The 27,209-nt window shown below is 43.0% G+C and overlaps 1 protein-coding gene and 1 long non-coding RNA gene across 2 annotated transcripts; one reads left to right on the plus strand and one right to left on the minus strand.

Moving 5' to 3' along the window:
- Nucleotides 1-705: 705 nt before the first annotated feature.
- On the minus strand, nucleotides 706-26,908 carry F2R (coagulation factor II thrombin receptor). Its single transcript, XM_066381737.1, has 2 exons — nucleotides 26,483-26,908; nucleotides 706-3,901 (listed from the first exon to the last, which is right to left on the minus strand). Exons 1-2 carry the CDS (start codon nucleotides 26,568-26,570, stop codon nucleotides 2,709-2,711), a joined length of 1,281 nt encoding a protein of 426 aa, XP_066237834.1. The 5' UTR covers nucleotides 26,571-26,908; the 3' UTR covers nucleotides 706-2,708.
- On the plus strand, nucleotides 15,606-16,539 carry LOC136404462 (uncharacterized). The gene is made up of 3 exons (XR_010751254.1): nucleotides 15,606-15,635; nucleotides 15,739-16,070; nucleotides 16,111-16,539. It is a non-coding gene; the product is annotated as an uncharacterized lncRNA (long non-coding RNA).
- Nucleotides 26,909-27,209: the final 301 nt, after the last annotated feature.

Genomic DNA, 27,209 nt, shown 5'->3' on the forward strand with positions numbered 1-27,209 from the left:
CAGATGGTCACTTCTCCTGTGTTCCCTGACTGGAAATTAAACCTGGAACTTCCACACGCCAAGTCAACCCTCCACAACTGAGCCAACTGGCCAGGGCCTAGAAACTGATCTTTATGAACTATGTCACCCAGGTTCTCTTGACCTCTGGGTGTGGATTAAGATCTGGAGCAATGGGGGGCACCAGTGAAAAATCAGAGAATGAAGATCAGCATATTCCCTCCTCTACATTTTCGATCCTGAGGTGGTAACAGCTTCCCTAATTGCTAGTCTTTGAGGTGCTTCAGGACAGTATCTCACGTCATTTACCTTAAGCCTGTCCCCACCTCTGCAAATTATCTCTTCATTAAATGCTCTTCAATTAAACCTTTAGACTGGCCTTCCTGTCAGGGCCCTGAAAGAGACAATAAAATTTTTTTTCAAACAGGTACTATGCAAACTTTCATGTTTATTAATATAGGTTACATACATTTTTTTTTAAAAAGAGAGAACATAAAAACAATGACATAATACTTTAAGTACAGACTGATAATATAGAAATGATGGTCATAGTATGTCAGAGGTATTTTAATATATACATACAGGCTGAATAAACAATGACAGTCAATCTCTACTGAGCTGGATAAAATGAAGATAGCAACTAAATTAATAAAATCAATATTAGCTTCTATTTTCAATACACACTTTAATGTAAATTATCCTGCGGCATTTGGATATTGCTTGTTCTTTTACATAGGTAGGCCTTGAAACTTTCCTTTTTTTTTTTTTTTTACAGAGACAAAGAGAGTCAGAGAGAGGGATAGATAGAGACAGACAGGAACGGAGAGAGATGAGAAGCATCAATCATCAGTTTTTAAAGTGTGGCACTTTAGTTGTTCATTGATTGCTTTCTCATATGTTCCTTGACCGTGGGGTTACAGCAGACGGAGTAACCCCTTGCTCAAGTGAGCGACCTTGGGTTCAAGCTGGTAAGCTTTTTGCTCAAACCAGATGAGCCCGCGCTCAAGCTGGCGACCTCAGGGTCTCGAACCTGGGTCCTCCACACCCCAATCCGATGCTCCATCCACTGTGCCACCACCTGGTCAGGCGAAACTTTCCATTTTTTGTTTAAGATGCCAATATTCTTTTCATATGGAAAAAAGATACCTTTCAACCTAATTTTCAAACTATTTTGTCAAATCCATAAGAACTTTTTGCACTGGACACTCATCATGGGGTTAAAAAAATGCTTTTAAAATCATCTCATTAGCTATTAAGAAAAGTGAATGGAAAAATACAATATGATAGAATTCAAAGTCAATTTAATTCTCTTATGTTATTTCTAATCAGAATGACATAAAATTCTTTTTTAAAAATCTGGTTTAAGTAATTTATTGAAAACATTTGTAAATAAACAGTGACCAATTAATGTGACTTATTTGTCAAAATACACTTCCTCTATTGTATTGTGTTTTAAATTTCAAGTTACAACCACAGGAAGCAATAATCCAAATGTTCAAAGTTTTTCAGCTGTCAAGCTACCTGAAACTTGTTTGGTGACATCTGGCTAAAAACACTTCTTTATATAATGACATACTTTTATACATGCATCACAGTCTGTGTCCTAGTCTTCTTAAAGGCAGGGTCCAGTCTGCCCTCTTCAACTCTGTGCCAGGAACCCAGCAGAGCACATAAAAGGTGTATTCACGTTTGCTCCGTGGTGTTTCCAACTGAGTTAACCTTGCAGGATAACTGCTAGAAATGAAGCTGCCTTCTATCTCTGTTCTTCAATTGAATGGGCAGAGAGTCTTTGTATTTTATTCACAGTCTCCTGGGATAGTACATCCTACTCTGACAACATCTAATGAATACGACTCATTCATACCCAACCCTTGAGAAAACCCCAGGAGAGAAAGTGTGCTGCTGGTCCTGATCCCTGCACTCTCTGGGAGGCTCAGCTGGAGGGTGTCTGAATGAATCCTGCCTTATATCTACTCTTTAGAGTCCTCCATCCAGGGGCAGGTTACTTTGAAAGCCAACCTCAAGTCACTAGTGGGACCTATGCTCATTCTTGGTTTACATAATAGAGCGTGTGAAACATCAAAAATGACACCCATATCATGTCTCCAAAATTTAAAGAATTTAAACTTTGATATGTTTAAAATAAAAGCAGTAAAACTTTTTCTATGCACAGATAGTACTCTTATCTCTCAATAATTTAAAGCTGTAAACAATTTCAAAATAAAGTTATTTGCAAAAGCTGTATAAGTCCAAACCACAGAATCCTTCACTATTGATGGACATCTTCAAATGTTCAGGGCTAAACTCCATCAACCTAAATATTGCATATTAAATCAGAGAATCAGAGTTTAATTTTTATAATCTCTTGAGGAAAAAAAGAGGATTTCAAAGTGCCTGGTCTATACTGCATTGCCACTGATATAAGCGTGTGTACACATATATATATAAGTCACCTAAATATATCAAAAAATGACATTGTTATTATTGTAGCATTGGCAATACTGTCTTGGAATAACATTGTTTTCTATTCATATTATCTTTTTCTGTAACTAACAAATACCCTTAATGGTTCTCCTAAGAAGGAGGCATGGAAATCATCCCGTTGTTGTTTAAGATGGTAAATTAATACTTTTTGGCAGGGACTACTAGAATCCTCAGGTTCTTTGCTTTTTCCTTACTTTTTCTTTGTAATCCTCCAGTAGTCCCTTTTTCTAAGCTAACAGCTTTTTGTACACACTGTTATTCAGGTTACCAGAGCAGGTATCTATTTTACTTGCCATCAATTGACCGCTGCTGTTACAGCTGCTGGGATCAGAACTTTCTTTGCAGCATAAGATACTATAGAGAAACCTCTGGCACTCAGAGGAAGCATAATAGTAAATCAAGGGATCAATACAACAGCTTATGCTGCTGACACAAACACAAAGGAGGTAGGCAAAGTAGGCAGCCTCTATGGTGGGATTATGAGAAAGGAACGCATAATGCAGAATCAAGAGGATGTTTGTAGGCCCAAAGCAAATGATGAAAATGCAGAAAACAGCCACAGATAAGAACAAAGCCCGGGACTTCTTGCTCCGGTTGGGTACCGTGGAAGAGCTAAGACACTGAATGATAGACACATAACAGGCTGTGGAAATGATCAATGGCACAAAAAAGAAGATGGCAGAGAAGGTGGAGAAGTAATATGCATAATAGCCTTCAAGCAGGGTTTCATTGAGCACATCATGGCAGGTGGTTATGTTGAGCCCCGGCACCTGGGTGGTTTGTTCCTTGAGGAGAAGAGGCACCACCCCTGCGATGGCCACAGCCCAGATGACTAGACAAGTGAAGGATGCCCTCTTCATAGTACGCCAGGAGAGGGACTGGATGGGATACACCACAGCCAGGAACCGGTCAATGCTGATGACGGTCATGAGCATTATGGAAGCATACATGTTACAGTAAAACGCTGCAGTGACGAAGCGACACATTTCAGACCCAAATCTCCAGTCACTTCCAGAAAAGTAATAGCTGATCTTAAATGGGAGCACAGACACGAAGAGCACATCTGCTGTGGCCAGGTGCAACATGTACACTACAGCAGGCTTCCTGATCTTCATTTTCAATATGAACACAATGATGGCCATGACATTTAGAGGAAGGCTTATTACACACACACCAGTGTAGATGGAAGGGATAAAGAGAGTCAGCCAGGCACTGGTCAGATATCCTGAGGCATCTTTCGAGATGGACACAGGTGGTAGTTTTTGAAGAGGACTGCTGTGATTGATGGAGCTTAATCTGTCTCCAGTTAACACACTTTCATTTTTCTCATCATAGTCCTCCAATGGGAAAGGTTCAAATTTATCATTGGAATTCCTGAGATAAAATGACCGGATCACAGAAGCATTTGTTGTTTCTAACTCTGAAAAAAAAAAAGTTTAAATACAAGAATTTTAAAAGAGAATGAATTAAAAAGGCAAAAGAAACAGAGAGTACATTTTACTCTTGCTTTTTATTGTCTTACTAGAAGAGTGGGTGGTAAAACACAGGTGATACACAAATGAATTACATACTTTATCAGAGAACTAGCTAACTAAAAATAAATTATGTTTTCGGCGCTGGGCAAACATAGAAGCTCAGTTGGTTAGAGCATTGTTCTGATACGCCAAGATTGTGGGTTCAATCCCTGATCAGAGCACATAAAAGAAACAACAAATAAATGCATGAATAAGCAGAACAACAAATCAATGTCTCTCTCTTTCTCTCAAATCAATCAATAAAAAATACACTATGTTTTGACACAAACAAACATTTTTAAGACTGCTCCTCAGAGGAACAGAGGTGAATGATATACTTTTCGAGATCTGGTCTGCAGACCTCAGAATGGCTGAGTATCTGACATGAAGGGAAAAGGCAGTGATTTCTATATACTATACTTACTATACTAGCTATCATCTGTATAAATGAACCACTTCCAGGCTATCTGACTTCTCTTATCTCTATATGTCTTCACTTCCACATTTTCTCCATTTAGTTTGCAGTATCTCTTGAAACCCATCCTTCCCAATGAAAAACTGCACAGAAAGCTGAGGAGACTTCTTAATGTTATGGAGTAACAGGCAAATTCAGAGTAGGACCAAGGGCTACAGTTCCTGTGACCGTTTTCCATGTGACAGTAGTTTTCCTCTACTATCTTTAGTTGTTCTACACAGTAGAAGGTCCCAAATCTCTCATCATATTTGGGCCCAAACCACAGTCCCTCAGGTTATCTTCTAATATAACCACAGCTCCCCTAGTTATCTTCTTGTCCCTTTCCTCAGCAGGTCAGTGGAGTAGCAGAGGGTCGGCTGATGGCCTTTCTCAGCTTGGTTCCAGAATGCTACATGTGGTAAGGCACATGCCCGGCCAAAGAGCCTCTTTTGAGTATCAACCAGAAGTGGGGAAAAAGCTCCATTACACACTTTTCTTCACCAATTGCATACTTCACCTTCTTTCACCAAAATCATCCATTTGACATGTTCATCAAAAGAAAAAAATATGCAACACTTAGCTGCTGGAATTCAACCAACTTTTCTTTCCAAGGAGCTTTGCTAAAATTCTGCCATTATGGAGAGTTGGACATAGAGCTTTTGTTGGTCTTGGGAAGCTGAGTTGTGGGAGAGACCAGAGAGGAAGATGAGCAAGCTCCCCCCATCACTGGGGGTGTTCACAACAAAGGCTTGACCTGAAGGTCACTTATTAATGATGTTAGAGAATTAAAAAACTGGCTGGAAATGGGATAAATACAGTGGATTTTCAAACTTTTGGTTTTATTTTTCAATAGCGGAACCTTTCTATAGACAAAAGCTTACACAGACGCATAATGCTATAAATGTAGTTCTACTTCTGCTATGGCTTTTCAAGGTCCTACCAGACCAAACCATCCCTTAGAATAAAATTACCCCTTCCTTCCCCAAAATCAATGATCTGAAGACACTTATGCTCACAGGGTGGTGTTGGGAAGGGGAATAATGAATCTTGAAAAAAGGACGGCACCAGGCGAGTTTCTTGTTTTCACTGGCTTTCAGCTTGAGAAAAGGTAGTCAGTGACATAAAGGATGGCTAAGGCTCAGGGAGGAAGCCCACAATCTTTCTGGCCTGAAGAACAAAAGGACAGTGTTTAGGGCAACCTCAGACCCTGAAAAGTGAAAAGCGCATCCCAGAGAGGGGGAACCCTAAATTCCAATATAATTTCTGCCTCAAGCTTTGGATGACTCTTGAATCATGCATGTGTAGGCAAGATGCAAAGCAGCTCTGCTAAAGATAAGAGAAGTTAGGTGCTAGTAAGAAAGAGCTTTTTGCTCACGAAGAGTCTGCAGTTTGAGTCCAACCACATTAATTGTCTGCAAAAGTAAAAACACCAAAATTCTTTAAGGGTCTTTACAGTATGACAGTGTCCAGAACACAATCTAAAACCATTCGATATAAAAAAAATTAGAAAGTATGACCCATTCTTTTTTTTTTTATAGTACATGCACAAAAGAGGCAGGAAGGGAGAGAGATGAGAAGTATCACCTCGTTGTTGTGGTACTTTAATTGCTCATTGATTGCTTTCTCATATGTGTCTTGACTGGGGTGGCTCCAGTTGAGCCAGTGACCCCTTACTCAAACCAGAGTCCCTGGGCTTCAAGCCAGCGACCTTTTGGGCTTAAGCCAGAAACTATGGGATAATGTTGATCCCATGCTCAAGCCAGCAACCCTGCACTCAAGCTGGTGAGCCCGCATTCAAGATGGATGAGCCTGTGCTCAAGCTGATGACCTAGGGGTTTTGAACCTGGGACCTCAGCATCCCAGGTTGATGCTCTATCCCAGTGTTTCCCAACCTTTTTTGTGCCATGCCCCACCTTAACCTTTCTAAAATTTTTATGTCCCCCCCATGTAACATACATAATTTTTAACATTAAAAAATTGATTTGTTCATTTAATAAACATAAATGATAGGTTCTAGGAAGAAATCACTATGAAATTGTTAACAAAACACAGTAAGTAAAATTTCAAAACATATAATGAAAAACAGAAATTTAAATTCCAAATAATTTTAATACAGATTTTTCTATATTAATTTATTATTTTAATTTAGTGTGATCCTTGCGCTTGATGCTTGCTGCACAGAGATTTTATATTAGGTTCCAATTTGGTTAGCTTTAGTCTCAAGTCTCCACGTTGTGTTATATCCAGCCGATTTCTTTTTTTTACCAGTAAATCATTTACAGCACTAAATCCACATTCAGCTAAAAATGAAGATGGAAACGGTAGCAATAGTTTTCTTGCACATTTGGTTGAATTTGGGTATTTGATTTCTGTTTCCTCACAAAGCCATGCCATCGCTCCTTTGATATTAAATAAAGCTTTAACTGACTCATCATTTTGCAATTCTGCGAGTTCTTCTTGATACTGCATATTTGATATATCAGACAAATCCACTAACATTGGCTGCATCATCCATGTTGGGAAATCAATTTGTTTTAAATCAGAAAATCTTTCTTTTAAATCAGCCGATAGAATATTCAAATGATTGACAATAACAAGTAAAGCGGTATCAGTTACTTCACATTTTTGGAGCCAATGAAACTGTTTAAAGTTTTTGTTGTTAATATGTTTCTGACATAACTCAATATTGGTAATGAAACCAAATATCTTTGCTTTTGCATCGACAAGAGTTTTATTTGTTCCTTGAAGTTGCTTCTTTAATATATTTAGTTTTTCAAAGATATCGGCTAAATAACTCACAAATGCTTTACCATCTATTGTTAACAGATACTTCATTTCAGGTTTGTCGCTTAAAAAATCACTAAGAGTATCAAACAGTTCCATAAATCTTTTCAAACAGTTTCCTTTAGATAGCCATCTTACTTCAGTATGAAGTAAAAGTCTCACATGGTCTTCATTTTGTTCTTCACAAAATAGCTTGAAAAGACGCTCACATTTGGCACTAGCTTTAATAGCATTAACACACTTTATTACTGTATGTAATACTTCATTCAGAACAGGCGAGATGTTTTTAGCTACCGAGTTTTCCCTATGAGTAACACAATGCACAAGAATCATTTCTGGATTCGCATCTTTCATCAATTTTAAGCAGCCATTTTTCTTGCCCATCATATTGGGAGCACCAGCTGCAGCACAAGATGTCACATTTTTCATTGGTATATCATTGACATCTAAGTAGTTTTTTAGCTTATTATATATATCTTTGGAGGTAGTGGTGCTTTCTAATCTTTTACAGAACAACATTTCTTCAGCAAAATGTCCTTTATCAATATATCTTATGTAAGTTATCAATACTGCCTCACTGTCTCTCAAAGTTGATTCATCCATTTGCAAGGAGAATTTTCTTGTTTTCAGCTTTTCAATAAGTTGTTTTTCAATATCCTCACTTATTTCGTCTATTCTTCTGCTAACAGAATTATTACTGAGTGGCATAGCTTTTACATCTTTGTCATCTTTTTCAAGAACCGTTTTAAGAAATGCTGATATTGACGGTTTTATTAAATTCTCTCCTATAGTGTGATTTTCTCCAGTTTTAGCAATGAATAAAGAAATTTGATAACTAGCCTCAAGAACACGATTATTAGTTGAAGTATGAGCAGTAAATAGAGACTTTAATGTTGTTCTTTTTTCAAAATTTTTCTTTAAAGTTTTAAAGTAACTCAAGTCTGAATTAATATGAGCATTATGTTTCGCCTTCAAATGCAACTCAAGACGAACTCGTTTCATTGATTCGTTGGTCAAGCATTGCTGGCATAAAAGACAAAAAGGAATCCACTCATTGTGAAAAGCGGGTATGAACCCAAATTTTAAATATTCCTCCGAATATTGACGAGTTTTTTTCTTGCTTGCACCACTCATTTTACTATGGGCTATAATAAAAATAAGATCAATTAAAAACTAATATTAAAATATGTGTTAAAATATATTCAATGTGACATAGAGTAAACGTATACTAAAAATTCATATTTATTTAAATGTATATAACACATTTACTACACTACCACCGCAAATCAAAAGGTATCTATATTTTTTCCACTTGACAAAATTTTCTGGAAAGTTATGCTTCTAAAATTAAAATTGTCATGCATGCACTATTAGAGCCCCAATAATATTTATAAAATAGTAGTGCTTTCTAGCCCCGATGCAAGAAGTACTTAATAAAGAGTTTAATATTGATAAAAATAAAATCAAATACTTACCAATTATATCTATACAATATATATATGTATATTTATTAAATCAATGAGCTTTTACAACAGTTTTGACTGACACTTATTTCAAATTAACACCAACTGAATGATGTGAAACACTACAGAAGTTGCGATGGGCCAATTAGGTGAGAATAACTGCGTTGTTTAGCTAGTTTTTAAAACATCCGGGGTTCCCCGCCGCAGATGGCACGCTCCACGGTGAACCCAGGACGAAGTTTACTTGACGACGCCAATCACCCAGTTGATATTTTGGTCTCGTCAAATGAAATTATACTTAATAATTATTTACTGCAATTATTTAAGAATTGCATTTTTTGTTAAATTTGGCACGGATATCTAGCATTGCATTTAAATGGCCGGGGGCGAAAGAGTTAAAGTCGTGTCGAGTCCATTTTCAAATTGCCCCCCTGTGGGGCATGGGCCCCACGTTGGGAAACACCACTCTATCCACTGAGCTACCACCAGTCAGGCAGAGTGTAAGCCATTCTTAGAAAAAAAGATAATTCATGCAAACCAATCCCAAGATGACCCAGATGTTGAAATTGGCAAATAAGAATTTTTAAAAATGTATTGCAACTATGCTTAATGAAAAAAAATATTTCCTTGAAATGAACAAAAAAGAAGAATATATCAAGAAAGAAATACATAAATCAATAAAAATTATAGAACCAGAAAATGTAATAAACCGGTATCTATTTCCAAAATAAAGAGTAAAGCCAGCTGAGAGCCGCAGCAGCACAGAGCCTGGCAGTGAGGGGCTGACGTCATCAGCCACACCAGCAAGGTCACGAGTGGGCGCTGAGGGTCAGCGGGTCGCCTAGCAGTGAGGGCTGACGTCATCAGCCACACCAGCAAGGTCACGAGTGGGCGCTGAGGGTCAGCGGGTCTCCTGGCAGGAGATGTCGCAGGGAAGGAGAAATGATGAGCCGCTGATACACATATGTCCTGATTACTTCTCAAGGGTAAGAAACTTCCTACTAATCTCTGAATCACCAAGCACCCTGTACATGGTAAGTGCTCCTTTTTTCTTTCTCCATTAAAAATATATATTTTTAAATTTATTGATTTTAGAGAGAGAAAAAGGAAGAAAAAAGAGAGAGATAGCAACAAATCTGTTCTTGTATGTGCCCAGACAGGATCGAACCGGCAACTTTTGTGCTTGGCCCAACACTCTATGGTAAATGCTCCTTAAATTAGCTTTTAATCAGATTTTCATTTTCACATTGGCTCTTTTAGGAGTCACTTAACTGTTCTGAACTCAGTCTCAGAAACATGAAAATGATTCTAATACTCATCTAGCCTACAAATCTGAAATAGGACATGCATAACTTTGTAAACTATAAAAAGTAATTAATGTAAGGAATTATTATCTTTCCCCACTCACTTGAATGTAGGTTGCTTTTAGACTCAATTATTTGCTCATTTTCAATTATTTTAATTGATTAATTAATTTTTGAGAGAGAGACAAGAAAGGATGGGGGGAGAAAAAGTGATAAGCATCAACTCATAGTTACTTTACTTTCATTGTTCATTAATTGCTTCTTGTATGTGCCTTGACTGGGGGGCTCAATCTAGTGACCTTGGGCTTTACTCCAGCAACCTCTGGGCTCAATTCAGAGATCTTGGATCATGTCTATCCTGCGCTCAAACCAGTAAGTCCACACCCAAGCCAGCGAGCCTATACTCAAGTCAATGAGCTTGCACTCAAGCCAACAACCTCAGGGTTTCAAACTTGAGAACTCAGTGTTCCATGCTGATGTTCTATCCACTGTGCCACCACTGGTTAGGCAGTCTCAATTATTTTAAATTGGAATCTAGGCTGCTCTTTTATCCTGTTTAGCAATGTTTAGTGTTTCAGTATGATAAGGGAAATGACCAGGTTGTGAAGTATATCATCCCAGCAATCAGAACTGGAAATCAAATTTGAAATTCACAGCTTTTCCAGAAGTATCGCTTTCTTTCCTTTATGATGCACCTAACTTTTTCTGTGTGCATCTTGACCCAGTCACATGGAGGTCTGACACTGGTACTGACAGCCCCCATGGAATGGGAGGCTGCCCTCAAGGTCATAACGAATGTATGGGAGCTGAAAGAAAAAAATAAATGGGTTCTCTCATTTTAGTACCACAAAGATAAGTGTTCTTAAAATGCTGACCCAGAAGAACCTTAAAATAACACAATTCTCCTCTGCAGTTTTTGTCAGTCTGACCAGATTAAGGACTTGTGTCACACCTGGAGGGTAAATAAAAAGAAAACAGTGCTTGCGTGTTCACACATGCCCACACACATGAATCAAGACACAATCTATAGCAGTGATAAATTTAAGAACTACTTAATACTCATAACTAAGCTCTTTAGGTACTATCACTTGGTCTGGAAATAAAACACTCATTAGGCTTTACTCTATATTTAGTACTTTGGCAATAAGTATTTGTTGTCAAAAATTCCTTCCCTGGCTCGGCCATCTTGGGTACTATGGTGTTTATGACAAAATCATTAATACACACTGAAACATGAAATTACTGGGCTGGAGCCCAGTAAGAATACATAATCTGTTGATTAAATATTATTGCCTACATGTCACCTTTTCTAAACACTATGGGATTGATGTTCTGAAGGCTTCTGTGGAATTAAAGAATGTCAGCAAAATCTTTTGTTGTTTAAGTATGTACAAGCATCAAAAAAAAAAAAAAAAAAAAAAGAACAAAACCCATTTCAGGAGGCTCGATATAGCCAATTAGCTGTTGCTCAAGACCCTCAGGCTGAAATTCAGGTTTGTGTGTCTCACTTTTTTTCTAGTCCAAGCACAGCTTAAAGTTCAAGAAAAGCCCTGGCCGGTTGGCTCAGCGGTAGAGCGTCAGCCTGGCGTGCAGGGGACCCAGGTTCGATTCCCGACCAGGGCACATAGGAGAAGCGCCCATTTGCTTCTCCACCCCCACCCCCCTCCTTCCTCTCTGTCTTTCTCTTCCCCTCCCGCAGCCAAGGCTCCATTGGAGCAAAGATGGCCCGGGCGCTGGGGATGGCTCCTTGACCTCTGCCCCAGGCGCTAGAGTGGCTCTGGTCATGGCAGAGCGATGCCCCGAAGGGGCAGAGCATCGCCCCCTGGTGGGCAGAGCGTCGCCCCCTGGTGGGCAGAGCGTCGCCCCCTGGTGGGCGTGCCGGGTGGATCCCGGTCGGGCGCATGTGAGAGTCTGTCTGACTGTCTCTCCCCATTTCCAGCTTCAGAAAAATACAAAAAAAAAAAAAAAAAAGGTCAAGAAAAGATTGCCTGTCAGTGTGCCAAAAGCTCCTGTAGTTTATCTGTGTTTTGTTTTTAAGCTATGGTTTCACACAAAAAAAGCAGTTTGGGTCCAATTCTCATACTTCTTGCTAAATTTCACTTATTTTAGGTTTTTCTAAATGACTCTAGAGTACAAGTTTTGTTATTGAATATACCATATTGCTAAACAGGTTAAAGATGGACTATCTAACTGGAGATTTGAAACAATTAGTAAGCACAGCAATGCTTTCTCTGACTTTGATAAGATCTGGCCTGAAAGCAGAGGGGTGACTAGGTGCTCTTTGTGGTCCCATGGACTGATACCATCTTCGTGGCCCCATGGACTGATACCATCCCAGGTTCTCAGGACACACAAGCCTTGTTCTGACTCCGAGCTCTGCCAAGTAGGCTGCCTGGGAATTCACGAAGCAGAAGTTGAGGACCTTGCCCAAGTTCTCACACAGAGCAGGACAACTGTACCCTGTACTTCTGAGTCAATGAACACTACAAGCCTAACCTTTGAGTAGTGAGTTTTTTTCATGCTCGCTGACCCCCAGGAGTGGTTTTTTTTCCAAAAAATGAAATTAGTTCCAGTTCCAGTTTTATTAACTTAAAATCATGTTTTTTTGATAACCAATTTATGGAAACAAGAAGAACATACATTTGCCTTTATTCAATGTTGCCTTACATATTTTTAAAATAAAATTTTTTGTACGATCATACTCTGGGTGGTCAGGAGGCATGAGGACGTACATGAATTTCACACTACTCAAAGGGTTAAGTGAAATAAAAAAGAAGATGGTGAAACAAAAAACAGAAACATACTAGCTCCATTGGGGGAAAACATCAGCATTATTGAAATACCCCACCGCCTCAGATGCAAACATACACCATTTTCCAATGAAAAGAACTGGTGCTTATTAGATTCAGGGAGTACTGACATGCTGGGGCTGCCAAGAGTGTACAAGGTCCCTGTGACGCTGAGAACAAAGAGTTCAGCAACATCCTGCATTGAGTCAGAGACCCTTATCAGAAGTTTATGTTTGAAATTCTCCACTGAGTAATACCCCCCCCCCCCGTAACTGCGCACGACCTCCCTAGCCAATAATTGACAGCCACATCAGCTTCTGTATGATGCTTGCTCATCCTAGACAGCCACCCTATAAAAAGGAGCCATTTTAGAAGCTCGGAGCTGCAGTCCCTGTGCAGGTTTGGGGGGCTGCAGTCCCTGCGCAGTTTGTTGGCTGCGCAGGTTTGGTTGGCTGCAGTGCTCCAGTCTCTTCGGAGGTGTGGGTTGCCTGCAGTCCCTGCGCAGGTTTGGGGGGGGGCTGCAGTGCCCCAGTCTCTTTGGAGGAGTGGGTTGCCTGCAGTCCCTGTGCAGGTTTGGGGGGCTGCAGTGTTCCCCTGTGTGGGTTACCTGCAGTCCCTGTGCAGGTCTGCAATAAAACTTATAAAATTCACTTTGGGTCTGCTGTGGCCTGTCTCCTAGGATGTTACAGATGGAGGCCCCAGCGAGATTGGCCGTGTAAGACCCCTCCTCATGGAGTGGGCTGCAGCAGACATTGGTAGCTGGCCAGCCTCCGGCAGTTGCCGTTTGGAAACTGAATTTGGCTGATTTGAAACATTTGGAGTCTTGAGACTGTTTGGTAAGGAAGCTTCCTCTTTGAATAAGCTTCCTCTTTGAATATTTGGAAACAGAGCTCTGGTTAGAAAAGGGTGTAGTGGAGCAGGCGGGACGCCACCTGATTTCTCCTCACCCGGTTGGTCGGAGAACGCAGGACACTGCCTTCTCCCTTTGGTTTTGGTTTAGAAGTTTTGTTTGTTTTGAGTGCATATTTGGTTTGTTTGTCTGCTAGTAGAATGGCCAAGTTAAGAGCAGACTGGCCAAACCAAGGATTGTTAGACCCATAGAAAACATAGAGATGCTTCCTGCTCCTCTCCCCTTCTCTCTCTCTGTCTCTCCTCTCTCTCTCTCCCTCTCCTCTCTAAAATGAATAAATAAAAAAATAATAAAAAATTAAAAAAAAAAAAGCCTGACCTGTGGTGGCGCAGTGGATAAAGCATCGACCTGGAAATGCTGAGGTCACTGGTTTGAAACCCTGGGCTTGCCTGGTCAAGGCACATATGGGAGTTGATGCTTCCTGCTCCTCTCCCCTTCTCTCTCTCTGTCTCTCCTCTCTCTCTCTCCCTCTCCTCTCTAAAATGAATAAATAAAAAAATAATAAAAAATTAAAAAAAAAAAAAAAAGAAAACATAGAGAATCTAGCGTACTATCACCAGCACCCACCTGCAGGCAGGTGACACAGTCAGTATGCAGCCCAGTATAGCAGCAGAGGTAGAGAAAGAAAAGGCAGCCAGGCTGCAGCTGGCTGCAGGAGAAGCGGCAGGCTCCCCTCACAGTTTCAGGCACTTGCCCCTCCCCCTTGGGCACCGGCTCAAGGGCTGAGCCACTGCTTAGTCAGGCAAAAGATAACAGTGCAGTAAGCTAGAGGTTATCATCACCTTGCTACAGCCCCTGCCCTCCTCTGCTTTGGCTCCGGGGAATCCCCACCTCCTATCTGGAGCCAGACCCGAGGAGAAGATTTAGGGAATAGGCCCCTTCTAAACCCACTGCCTTAGGGTTCTTTAAATACAGGATTCCCAATTTTGTTCTCTTAGTCAAGCCCCTCAGTGAGATCTTCTGAGCATGGCTTTTAAGGTCTATAACGACCAAGGAAATAACAGAAAAGGCAAATAAGGCCCAAAAGAAGTCAGGAAATACCAACTTTTGGCTCCAGCGCCCTAAGGGGCTTTCATCAAGGCCCTGCTCCAGAGTGGAAAGAAAGGTCATTGAACTGAAGCCTGCCAGGCTTCCCGGCCCCATCAAGGGACACGTCTGTGCTGTGGAAAGAGGGACATAAGAAGGTAAGCTGCCCCCTTGCTCCATGGAGGGAGGGTTCAGTCTCTTCTAGCCCTGCTCCAGCTACCTGTGACCTGACCTTGCCCAGCGTGCTGGGAATTGCCACTGAAGGCCTAAGGACATCGTTCAGGAGCCTAAGGTATTTCTTCCAAGTAGCAGATAAGCTAATAACACAAGGGCCATCTACTATGCCTTGCTTGAATATTTAAGTTTTATTTATCCCTCAAAGATCTCTACTGTGGGTATTGACAGTCTGGTTTTATTGCTTTATGTTTAGTGTCTCCTTTATTTCTCTTATCTCAATGCCCCATGCCTATTATAGGCGGGGTCCTGCTGCTAATTCCAGCTAGAAGCAGTGGTCACTAGGACTTAAACTCTTAACTGCAAAGTGTAGAAATGTAATACCCTTTCCCTAAGTACTTACAGGTTTTATAGGTTACTCAGCAAAGTGTTCAAAGACTGTCCAAGAGGCACTTCTAGCAGTACATCACCCAAGGACTGACTCCCACCTAGACGGGTCCAGACACCATGAACCTGACCACTCCCACTACTGCCAAGGTAGAAGGCATACCCACCTGGGTCTACCGCAGCCGGCTGAAGCTTGCAGTCCCAGCAGAGACACCTTTGTGGACAGCGAAGACTGACCTCGCCAACCCTTGTAAGCTGACCCTGAGAAGGACCGCATGCCCTGCTTCAGCCACAAACCAGAAGTTAACTGGTCCACGCGTGGAGACTTTGGGGAGGGAGGGAAACTTAGGTAAAGGAAAGCCAAGTAAGTCATCTTAAGGTTTGATGCATGCACTGCTATGAGTCATACAGAAAGGGGGTGTAAGTCCCTTGGCTGAGAGAGAAGCTATAAGGTAAATGAAAGTTATGTATGTGCTCATAGCTACCACTATAGAATAATCTGTGAATATTGGTCATGTGTCCAATAGGCTACTTATGAAAAGGACACCTCCAAAAAGCAATCTTTAAAAGAGGATTACTTAGTACTAACTTAGTCTTTGCTGAAGGTTAAGGTTTTTAAAAATCAAGAGTTTTGACTAGAAAGGAATTGTATGGTTTTGATAATAGAAGGTATAAGGTGTAGAGGTACTTTTGAAAAGAAAAGGAAAAGCAAGTTGTTATGAAGGCCAGTTATTCCTGGATAAGAAAGTGCATAAAAGTTGAAGGTTTATGTAAGTTGCAGAAGGTTTGTGTAAGTTGCAGAAGGTTTGTGTAAGTTGCAGAAGGTTTGTGTAAGTTGCAGAAGGTTTGTGCAAGTTGTAAGAAGTTAGTACAGAGAAGAAAAATGCAAGGCAGAAAGAAATTAGTCCGTAAAGCTTGTAGTACTAAGGGCACACTATCAGCGTGCCAGCACATACTAGGGAGGACTCCTGACCTAATTAGCTAATAGCTACAGCTAAAGTAGAAAATTCTCATGAGCCCCAGCCTTATACCATTCTCCCCACTGATGAAGAATCAAGGATTTGATTTATGCCCAAAAGAGATGGGGGAATGTTAGATTCAGGGAGTACTGACATGCTGGGGCTGCCAAGAGTGTACAAGGTCCCTGTGACGCTGAGAACAAAGAGTTCAGCAACATCCTGCATTGAGTCAGAGACCCTTATCAGAAGTTTATGTTTGAAATTCTCCACTGAGTAATACCCCCCCCCCCGTAACTGCGCATGACCTCCCTAGCCAATAATTGACAGCCACATCAGCTTCTGTATGATGCTTGCTCATCCTAGACAGCCACCCTATAAAAAGGAGCCATTTTAGAAGCTCAGAGCTGCAGTCCCTGTGCAGGTTTGGGGGGCTGCAGTCCCTGCGCAGTTTGTTGGCTGCGCAGGTTTGGTTGGCTGCAGTGCTCCAGTCTCTTCGGAGGCGTGGGTTGCCTGCAGTCCCTGCGCAGGTTTGGGGGGCTGCAGTGTTCCCCTGTGTGGGTTACCTGCAGTCCCTGCGCAGGTTTGGGGGGCTGCAGTGCTCCCTTGCATGGGTTGCCTGCAGTCCCTGTGCAGGTCTGCAATAAAACTTATAAAATTCACTTTGGGTCTGCTGTGACCTGTCTCCTAGGATGTTACAGTGCTTCTTAAAGAAATGGTTGGTTCTAAATCTGGAGGAGGAAATATACAAGATGAGCCTTGAACATCCTAAAAGAGTACTAGGATCAGGTCATAAAGACTCTGGAGTCACTCTGATGGGGTTCCCACTGGCCAAGATGCAACAGTTGATCATCAACAGAATAATGATGGAAATGCATTGAAACATTGAAACTTGTCAAATGTTTTGAGATCCACAAGTTCATAATGGTACTCAAAACTAAAACCTTTTTGATTACCTTTGGAGGAAAGTAGAGAACCTAGTCCAAAAATCGGTAAATAAAGACAGATTCAAGCACTTATCTTATCTTTCCTATCTAAACAATATTTCAGAGAACCCAAATAGTCAGTGAAAGTTTTTTATAAAATACTTCCAGTTCATAAACACAGATGCAGTAACAGGTTTAGAAAAGCATTATTCTGAAGCTCTTAGTGAAATAATGAATTTAGTTCAATGATCATCAGTGGCTGCTAAAACTGTTAGGTGAAAAGGTGGTAGGAACTTTTGGCTGGATCAAGCTGACAATACCTGAATCCACTGAGTAATGTTAAGATCTAAAAATGAGAGAAGAAGGGAGTGGAGGAGAGGGGAGAGGGGAGAGGAGAGGGGAGGAGAAGGAAAAGGGGAGAGGGAAGAAGGGGGAGAAAAGGAAGGAAGAAAGGAAGGAGAGAGGGAGGGAGGGAGGAAGGGAAAAGCGCACGAGAGAGAGAGAGAGAGAGAGAGAGAGAGAAGCAGACACAGGGAGAGAGATGAGAAGTATCAACCTGTAGTTGCAGAACTTTAGTTGTTCATTGATTGCTTCTCCATGCCTTGACCAGGGGTCTCTAGTCAGTGACCATGGGATCATGTCTTTGATCTTATGTTCAAGCTAGCAAGGCTGCACTCAAGGCAGATGAGCCCACACTCAAGCCAGTGACATTTGGGTTTCAACATCCCAGGTTGATGCTCTATCTACTGTGCCACCACTGGTCAGGCTAACTCTAACATTTTTAGATAAGCATTATAACCTTCATTTTGTGGACACATGGAGGTGAAGAAAGGCTAAGTAACTAATCCAAAGTCACACACATCCAAAGCTACTATGTGAAGGAGACTGATTTGAACATAGATCTGCCTGGCTCCAAAGTTCATGCCCTTTGATCCACACCACACCATTCTGTCTTTAAAAACAAAATATAAACAAAAAAAAATTGTAAATTCAGGACCTCCTAAAAGAGTACCTATTTTTTTTTTTTTTTTTTTTTTAGTAAGAGACAGACAGATAGGGACAGACAGACAGGAAGGGAGAGAGATGAGAAGCATTAATTCTTTGTTGTGGCACCTTAGTTGTTCATTAATTGCTTTCTCATATGTGCCTTGACTGGGGGAGGGGGGCTCCAGCCAGGCCAGTGATCTCTTGCTCAAGCCAGCGACCTTGGGCTCAAGCCAGTGACCTTGGGCTTTAAGCCAGTGACCTTTGGACTCAAGCCAGCAACCATGGGGTCATGTCTTATGATCCCATGCTCCAGCCAGCAACCCCTTGCTCAAGCCAGCAACCTTGGGCGTAAGCCAGTGACCTTGGGTTTCAAAGCCAGCAAACTTTGGGCTCAAGCTAGCAACCACAGGGTCATGTCTATGGTTCCATGCTCAAGCCAGCGACCCTGTGCTCAAGCCGGATGAGCCCAAGCTCAAGCCAGCACCTTAGGGTTTTGAGCCTGGGTCCTCTGTTTCCCAGACCGATGCTCTATCCACTGCACCACCGCCTGGTCAGGCAAAAGTACTATTTTTTAAAGTATTTCACCAAACAAATGAACCTGCCCATTCTTTCAACTCAGCAAGGAGTACATGGCCCTGTGAATGTGTAACTTAAGCTGATGATGCCTGTAGCTATTGCTTGGGAATTCAGGAGTCCTGCTGACCTTGGCTGCCCCCCAACAACACACTAACAGTTCAACCCTCGTAGACAGGACAGATGTAGTAGAGAGGACATTCAAGGACAAAATGGAAAAACAAATCTTTAAAATATTGTTGAAGACAGAACAAAAGCAAAAGCAGTAAGTGAATAAAAATCTCTGGAGTAGAAAAACCAGAATTGAAAGCAGAAGAGGTTAAACACTAAAGAGAAGAGTTAAGAGGCTGTGGGTCTCAGAAGCTGCCACCCTTCCCATCCCACATCCTGCTCAGCTGGAAGCACCAGAAAGCAAACCTAGGAGGAAACTGGAAAAGGAGAGTTTCAGGGAAATGTAAAGTCAAGACAAAGGAAGCCTGACCAGGCAGTGGTGCAGTGGATAGAGCATTGGACTGGGACGCAGAGGACTCACGTTCGAAAACCTGAGGTCATCAGCTTGCGTGTGGGCTCTTCAGCTTGAGCACAGGGTTTCTGGCTTGAGCATGGGATCATAAAGATGACCTCATGGTCACTGGCTTGAGCAAGGGGTCACTCGCTCTACTGTAGTCCCCGGGTCAAGGCACATATGAGAAAGCAATCAATGAATGACTAAGGTGCCGCAACAGGAATTGATGCTTATCTCTCTCCCTTCCTGCCTGTCTGTCCCTATCTGTACCTCTCTCTGACTCTCTCAAAAAAAAAAAAAAAAAAAAAAAAAGCAACCCACAAAAAAAAAAAAAAAAGGAAAACTGTAAAGGCCAATACCCAAGGCCAGAGCAGGCGCAAAGATGACGTAAGAGAAGTGTGGGGCTGGCCCGGAGCCTCCTGAGGCCCCTGGAGCCTCCTGAAGGCCAGGACACTATCTGGCCTTTCTAGGAACTACTCTGACTCCACATTCCTCCAGACCTGTGCTCACCAAAAGTTACAAGCCCTGAGCTCACTGTCCTGGGACTGCTGCTTTCTACTCTCTACGGCATTGGACTAAAATGAAAACTAATTCACAGTAAAACCTATCAGAATCACCACTTCCTCCTGATGCCAAGTGGTTTCTATCTCCAACCCCGCCCAAGTCCTACTGCAGTTTATAAACCCGAACTCAAACAAATAAGGTTCTATATGTGATAGAAACAATCATTGCCCTGGCTGGGTAGCACAGTTGGTTAGAGCATCTTCCTGATATGCCAAGGTTGCAGGTTCAATCCCTGGTCAGGGCACATATAAGAAGCAACCAATAAATGCATAAATAAGTGAAATAAATCAATGTTTCCCTCCCCACCCACCTTTTCTCTCTCTCTAACATCAATCAATAAAACAAAACAAAACAAAACAAAACAAAATCGTTAATGACACTTCCTGGAAAAAAGAACTTCTCTCTCCAAGCAAACAAGGCCTTCAATTCTTCTAACTGGGGACAATTCATTATACACCCTGTGCTAGGTTTTAAATGATGACAGAAACTTCACAGTGGTTATGAAATCAATTTACAGGGTTGTAACAAGAATTTAAAAAAACAGAATAGACAATATCAGAATATGGTAAATTTTAGTATTTTTTGGTAAAACTCTTGTTTCACATCTCTATATATATTGTGATTGTCCATGTGTATTTACTGAACACACACAATTACTGTGTCACAACAAATAAATGTATTTCTTACCATTCTTACTGTTGGTTACACAAAAAGAAAATACTGGAAAACGCTCGTCTACAATATTTATTTATTATTTATTTTTCTTCCACAATAATTTAATATCTGACTTCTAATTCATCACAAACTTGAAATATAAATAGGTTATATGGGGTCCTTTCCTAAAGTAAAAAAAAACTTGTTCTCAAGTGCAAATTACAGACTACTCCTGTTATTTCAAAAGGCAGGTTCTTTCAAAAGCAAATAAAGAATGTATAAAGACCTGTGCTGACTTTTTAGGTAGTATATTTCACTGGCTGCTTTGGGACAGAGGGGAAAGAGTGTAACCTCAGTGGGTCTCTACAAGCACCATCACAAGGTAAACGTGGGAGAGGGTATTTGGTGGAAGTGGAGCTCAAATCCAGAAATAATCTCAGTTGATAGAAAGCTGTTTACTTTGACAGTCTAGGCCTAAGCAAGAGAGGGCAAAAAGGAAAAAGTACAAAAAAGAGAAACAAACAGAAAATTCTGAATGTTGAAACTGCAGATTTTTATTTTTACTATGATATAGCATCATAGTAAAAAACAAACCAAGGCCGTGGTTCCTAATGACTCTTTTAGGGAATTTTTTAGAGTATCCTGGAGCAGAGGGGCGGCCCAGGCATGCACGAAAACTAGTTAGAGGGCCATTCCCCAGACATGAAAGGCCACGTGCTGTATGATTCCATTCATATAAAATGTGGAGCACAGGAAAACTCACAGAGATGAAAGCAGATGAGTGGTTGCTAGGGAGAGGGAAAATGAGGACTGAGTGCTTGACTGGCACAGGATTTCCTTCTGCAGTGATGAAAATGTATTAGAACTAGACAGAGTTGCACAACATTGCAAATGTACTAAATACCACTAATTTGTATACTTTAAAACTAATCCCAATAAGTTCATGTATGGCCAGTAGTTGCCGCCATTGTGGCCATGCACATGCAGGTTCTCACTGAATTTGGACAGACGGTAAAGAAACGGTGGAGCCAAAAAATGGTGGGCCATTCATTTATTAAAGTCTCACACTGGCCGACAAGCAAACAGGCAGGGCTCCCAAAACCACTGGCACATTCTCTGGTTCCACAACCAGGAGAATCTTCTCCGGTTCCTCCTAGAATCAAAGGCCCCACCAGTCTCAGTGGAGCTCACAAAGCCCCTCAGCTCTGGTTCCCCATCTGCACACCTTCTCTCTCTGCACAAACTGGCTTCTTCTTCAGCACTCTGCATTCTCTCTGTTGTCCCTGAAAAACATGGCTTCTCCCTCTCCCTGACAACATGGCTTCTTTCTGCCTCTCCTTTTCAAAACTTTCTGGCAAGAAAACCTCTCCTCCAGCAAACATTAGCAAAACAATGGCCCTTCCCAAGCAGGAAGGTAATTTGCAACATCACAGACCTGCCCAGTGCCCTTTTTAACAATAAAAGTGAGCAAACTCAAAAAACACAAATTTTACAAACTCATTTGCCCAACAGTTCAATAAAAAGAAAAAATTTAAAAAAAAATTTTTTTTTTGTATTTTTCTGAAGTTGGAAATGGGGAGGCAGTCAGACAGACTCCCGCATGCGCCCGACCGGGATCCACCCCGCATGCCCACCAGGGGGCGATGCTCTGCCCATCTGGTGCGTCGCTCTGTTGCAACCAGAGCCACTCTAGCGCCTGAGGCAGAGGCCACAGAGCCATCCTCAGCACCCAGGCCAACTTTGCTCCAATGGAGCCTCGGCTGCAGGAGGGGAAGAGAGAGGCAGAGAGGAAGGAGAGGGGGAGGGATGGAGAAGCAGATGCGCGCTTCTCCTGTGTGCCCTGGCCGGGAATTGAACCTGGGACTCCTGCACGCCAGGCCGACGCTCTACCATTGAGCCAACCTGCTAGGGCTAATGTTTTTTATTTTATGCTATGTAAAATTTACCTCATTTTAAAAAATAAAAGAAGAAAGAAGAAGGGAAGGGAAGGGAATGGAAGGGAAGGGAAGGGAAGGGAGGGAGGGAGATAGGGAGGAAGGGAGGAAGGAGAGAGAGAGGGAGAGGAAGGAAGGGAGGAAGGGAGGGAGGGACGGAGGGAGGGAGGGAGGAAGGAAAAGAGAGAAAGAGTTTCAAGGGGAAAGAGGAATATGTCTCCAAAATGAGGAGAATAGGAAGATTAGAAACCAGGGTCCCGGTGACTCCACTGCCTCAAGGGAACTGAGTTCCATGTTGTGAGGATAACAGGGACAAAGGTAAGCTAACTGAGGGAGGAGGGAAGGGGCAGAGGGAAGGAGACTAACCATAAGTACTTTGGGAAAGGAGCAAATTCAGAGCTGCTGAGAAACTGCAAGTTCAGATGCACAACACACTGCTTGCTCCTTTTATTTTTTTTTATTTTTTAGATTTTATTTATACATTTTTATTAGAGAGAGAGAGGGAGAGAGAGAGAGAGAATGGAGGAGGAGCATGAAGCATCAACTCCCATATGTGCCTTGACCAGGCAAGCCCAGGGTTTCGAACTGGCGACCTCAGCATTTCCAGGTCGACGCTTTATCCACTGCGCCACCACAGGTCAGGCCTGCTTGCTCCTTTTAGACATAAAGAATTGAGAGATGCTGAATTGGGAAGATAGAGGGGGTAGAAAGGCCATCAGCAGAGATGACATGAAAATTTAGGAGAACACCTACTATCTTAATGTCTACAAAAAATAAAGCCCAAATCACTAAGGAATGAATGAATGAATGAATGAATGAGAGGAAGAAGGAAGGAAAAAAGGGAAGGAGGGAGGGAAGGAAGAATTTAGATAATATTGGAGTAGAAAATTACATGCTGATTCAAAATTTACTTACAGAGGTTTCTGGTCTACATAGAACAGTCACTACCCAGTTATGTGTCTTTTGTTTGGGCTTAAGACCAGTCTCTCAGTAACAGCCAGTTAATTTGCATATTTATGATAGGGATCTATTTATAGCCTCTTAAAAAATCATCTGTTTTCTAAAGCAACTGGCAGGATACTACAATTCATGACAAATGTTTACTAAATATCTCCATGTGCCAGGTCTGGGCTATCAAGTCAGTGGGGCACAGACTTTGCCTTCTATAGGTGACTGGGAAGCACAATGAAATTACTTCTCTACTGCAAGAGGGGCTTCCATTCTGGAAAGCTTCCTATCTATAGGGGGTGGTAGAAAAAGCTTGCACTTAGGAAAGAAGGCCTGTGGTTAAATCCTGGTTCCACTTTTAACCAAACTTGTGACTTAACCATTTTGGGTCTCCATTTCTTTACATGTAGAATGCGGATGACACGTGTTCAAAGAGTTTTCATGAGAAATAAATAAGATCAGATATGTAATGTACCTAAGCAGGGTGTTGGCTGTAATAGGTTCTTGATGGAAGGCAGCTGTTTCTAATTAAATGTGAACATGTGGGGTGTGGGGAGAGCATTCTAGCTAGAAGGAGTGGCAGGGGGACAGAAGCCAGAGAAAGCATAGCTCTTGGGGGAGAAACCAGAAAGGGGGGCTGGGTGAAGTGCAGGTGATGTAACAGGTGATGTAATAGGAGAGGCTGAGCACAGGCTGGGGACACATGCTACAAAGGGAGGGTGAATTCACTCTGGGCTAAGAAATTGGGTTTGACCCTGTGGACAAGAGGGCGGTACCTGGAGTCTCTCACCCAATCCCCTCTGCTACAGTCACCATCAGTTATTCTTGAACCCTTCCCCCTCCAGGTCCTTATAAATTAGTAAACATCACCTCTTGGACACTGATCTCTTTTGATAAAGCATGTCATCTCTCAAATTGCCTGGACAAGGGAATGTAAACTGGTTAATGAACTTAAGAAATTCTCTGTAAATGCATGCTGAGTGAACATTTGCTCTAGGCTCCATGGTGATAAATGGCAATTTGTAATCTTAGCCAGAGAGATGGCTGACCCACAGAGTTACAGTGCAGGAAATGTTAAAAGGAGTGGGGAAAAATCTAGACAGTGCTTCAGCAAGGGTCAGACTGGTGGGCAGAGCCAGCCCCGGAGGGGTTTCCTATGGGTGGGGTCTCACAGACCCTCATAACCACATGGAGCTGGTTAGGACAGATATTGTTTAGAACTGCTAGTGTACAGTGATAATAAAAAGCAGATTTATTTTTTAAAGTAATTAGTGATTTCAAACGCTCTAAAGAAAAGGCCCCATTTATTGTTCGCACCCAGGGCCTGCTCCTCCACTTTAGCACAGTTTCTGAGCCTTAGTTTTAGAATTGGCAAGTGAGGACAAACACCACCTAACAGTGTGTTTTGAGATGGTAAAATGAGATAACTTGAAGTAAAAATGCCTCCTGGCCCAAAGTCTAACACAGAATATGGCACTTAACATGCATTCCTTTTCTTCTCTCATCTTCCTTTCTTCTCCTCCCAAAGTGGTTCCAGAATCCAGTGTAGATAACTTAGGCAACATGTGTCCGGTTATCCTCTGTCTACGCCAGCACTATGTACCTTAGCACAGGCCAGCTGAGCTGATGAGAAAGCAAGAGGCGTGGCAGGAACAGTGACCTTCACTGCACTCACCAACAAGACATCTTCCACCATGAGCAAAGGTGATTAAGGTGGATGCAGCATTTGTATAAACCTGTTCTCCATCCCACCATCCAAATCTCCAGCAAAAACTTGTATTCTTAAGAGCTTGTCCCAAAATAAAATTACAAAGTGCGCTGGCATCATCACTTATCACCATACTCAAACGTTCAGATCTCACTCTTTCCACAAACACTCCAGGAGGCCATACTGATGTTACCACAGGCAAGCCAGCTAGTTGCTGCAAAAGTTTGGGCTTGTGCCTGGGACTCTTAACTTTTTCTAAAAGCATCACCTCAAAACTACCCTGAGTAAAGAAGAGCAAAGAAAATGATGCCACCTCTTAATTTTGCTTCATCTACACTATTTCCAGTGTGAAAACCATAGAGTACACAACCTTTCACAGATAACAAGCACTAGCTAGAATCTGTTTCTGTATGAAGAGAAGTGGCTCACAGCTTATAAAGCACTATTGCTATAAAGACATTAAAACACTTCCCCCCTCACTTTATAACTAGTGTCTTTACAGGCTAAAATAACTTCTCTGCCCTGCTTTTTTAAGGGGGAGAGAGGATGGAAAATACATTTATTTGGTTAAGTAGCCAGATACTTAAAAATACACTACTGGTGGTAAATGTATTCTAGTGAGCAACCTCCACCTAGAAGCAGATCAGAAACGGAAATACTGAAATTCCACCGCGTCTGATTGAGCTGGGTCATTTGAGGAGGCATCTCTTTTCTCTACTCACTGTGCGGACTGGGTTCTAGGTAACAAACCAACCTGCCTCCCAGTCACCACCTCCGCCCTGTGCTAGCCTTTCAGCAGCCAACATCCCCCATCATGAGCTCCTCCAATACACAAGGCCAGGGGCCAGGGGCTGAGGGTATGATTTTCTACTAAATGTGCCAAGGGACTGAGCTTTTCTCTACAACACCTTCCCCGCTTGTAAAATGTGCAGGAAAAACAATTCCAACAAAACAAAACTTCAGCAGAAGCGGGTCTCCACTCTGTGCTGAAAAGACCAGAACGTTTATTGGTGGAGCAAGTTAAGACTCTATTTTGGGGGTGGACCTGGAAGGAACAATGACAAGTACAAAGAGGCACCGCAGGCTTCCCCAGAAAAATCCGACGCCCTCCTCCTCGGTCTCCAACCCTCTGTTCGCAGGCTGGCGCACCCTCCAAAACCAAATGTAAAGGGGCATCAGTAGAGGCCGCAAGGCGGGGAGGGTGGACGGGCACACCCGCTTGGATATTCCTTAGGGAGAATCCGGAACTAAGCCCAAACGCTTGTTTGATTTCTGAAAGAAACTGAGGAAGAGAATGCGGTCGGGGACAGCCCCTCTAGAAGCAGGCTCACCCTGTCCCCAGCTAGTCCCCCGGCAGTGGCCCTCCGCCTCCCGACCGCCCCCAGCCAGGAGAGGCCGCGGGGCCGAGAGTGGGCAGGGAAGAACCCAGGGCAGCGCTCACCTGGCTGGCGGCCTCGGGTGCGGGCCGAGAGCAGGGGGCCGCACAGGCTCAGTCCCGCGGCGACAAGCAGCAGCCGCCGCGGCCCCATTGTCCTGAGGCTCTGGGCGCACCGCGCGGCTGCTCCGAGAGTGTCCCCGCCTCCGGAAGGCGCGGGCTCCGTGCGCTCTCCCTCCTCCCCGGGCCCCGCGCGGCGGGGTGCGCGCGGGCCAGCAGAGCCTCCGCTGATGCGGAGAAAGAGGACGCTCCGCGCTGCCCCGCCGGTTGGCGTGTCTGGTGGCACTAATGGCGCGGGGGACGAAGGGGTGGAGCGCGCGAACCGGGAAGGGCGCCCCCCGGTGCCGAGTGTGCGCCTCTGCGCGGTGGTGGACCCCACTCTCCGTCGGTCCCTCAGCGGGTTAGCGCCCTAGGGACTGGGCGACCCTGAGCCCCATCCCGTGGAGCGCCTGCACCTCTCTCCGGGTCCCTCCCCGCAGCGCTGTGAGCAGGGTCTCCCCGGGGGCCGCTGGCTACGACCCGGCGGGGGGAGTACAAACGAGACGTATTTTGCCTTTGGGCGCCTTTGACCCGTGAAATACCAGTGACTCAGTCAGTCTGGAGGGGCTTTCGAGCCCGGCCTCACGGCCTGGGCGGCTGCTCCTTTGGTCTCGTTATCCTCTGGGGAAGCAAAGACGGTGTGCAGCGGACCCCTGACAACAGCAATGCGGCGGGGGCGGGGGGGCGGCCCCCA

Source organism: Saccopteryx leptura, chromosome 4, assembly GCF_036850995.1.
Source record: "Saccopteryx leptura isolate mSacLep1 chromosome 4, mSacLep1_pri_phased_curated, whole genome shotgun sequence".
Taxonomy (NCBI): domain Eukaryota; kingdom Metazoa; phylum Chordata; class Mammalia; order Chiroptera; family Emballonuridae; genus Saccopteryx; species Saccopteryx leptura.

Coding starts and splice junctions, on each gene's coding strand:
- F2R (XM_066381737.1), bottom strand. CDS start 26,570: ATGGGGCCGCGGCGGCTGCTGCTTGTCGCCGCGGGACTGAGCCTGTGC. Junction 3,902..26,482: donor CACCCGAGGCCGCCAGCCAG/GTGAGCGCTGCC, acceptor TTTTTTTTTCAG/AGTTAGAAACAACAAATGCT.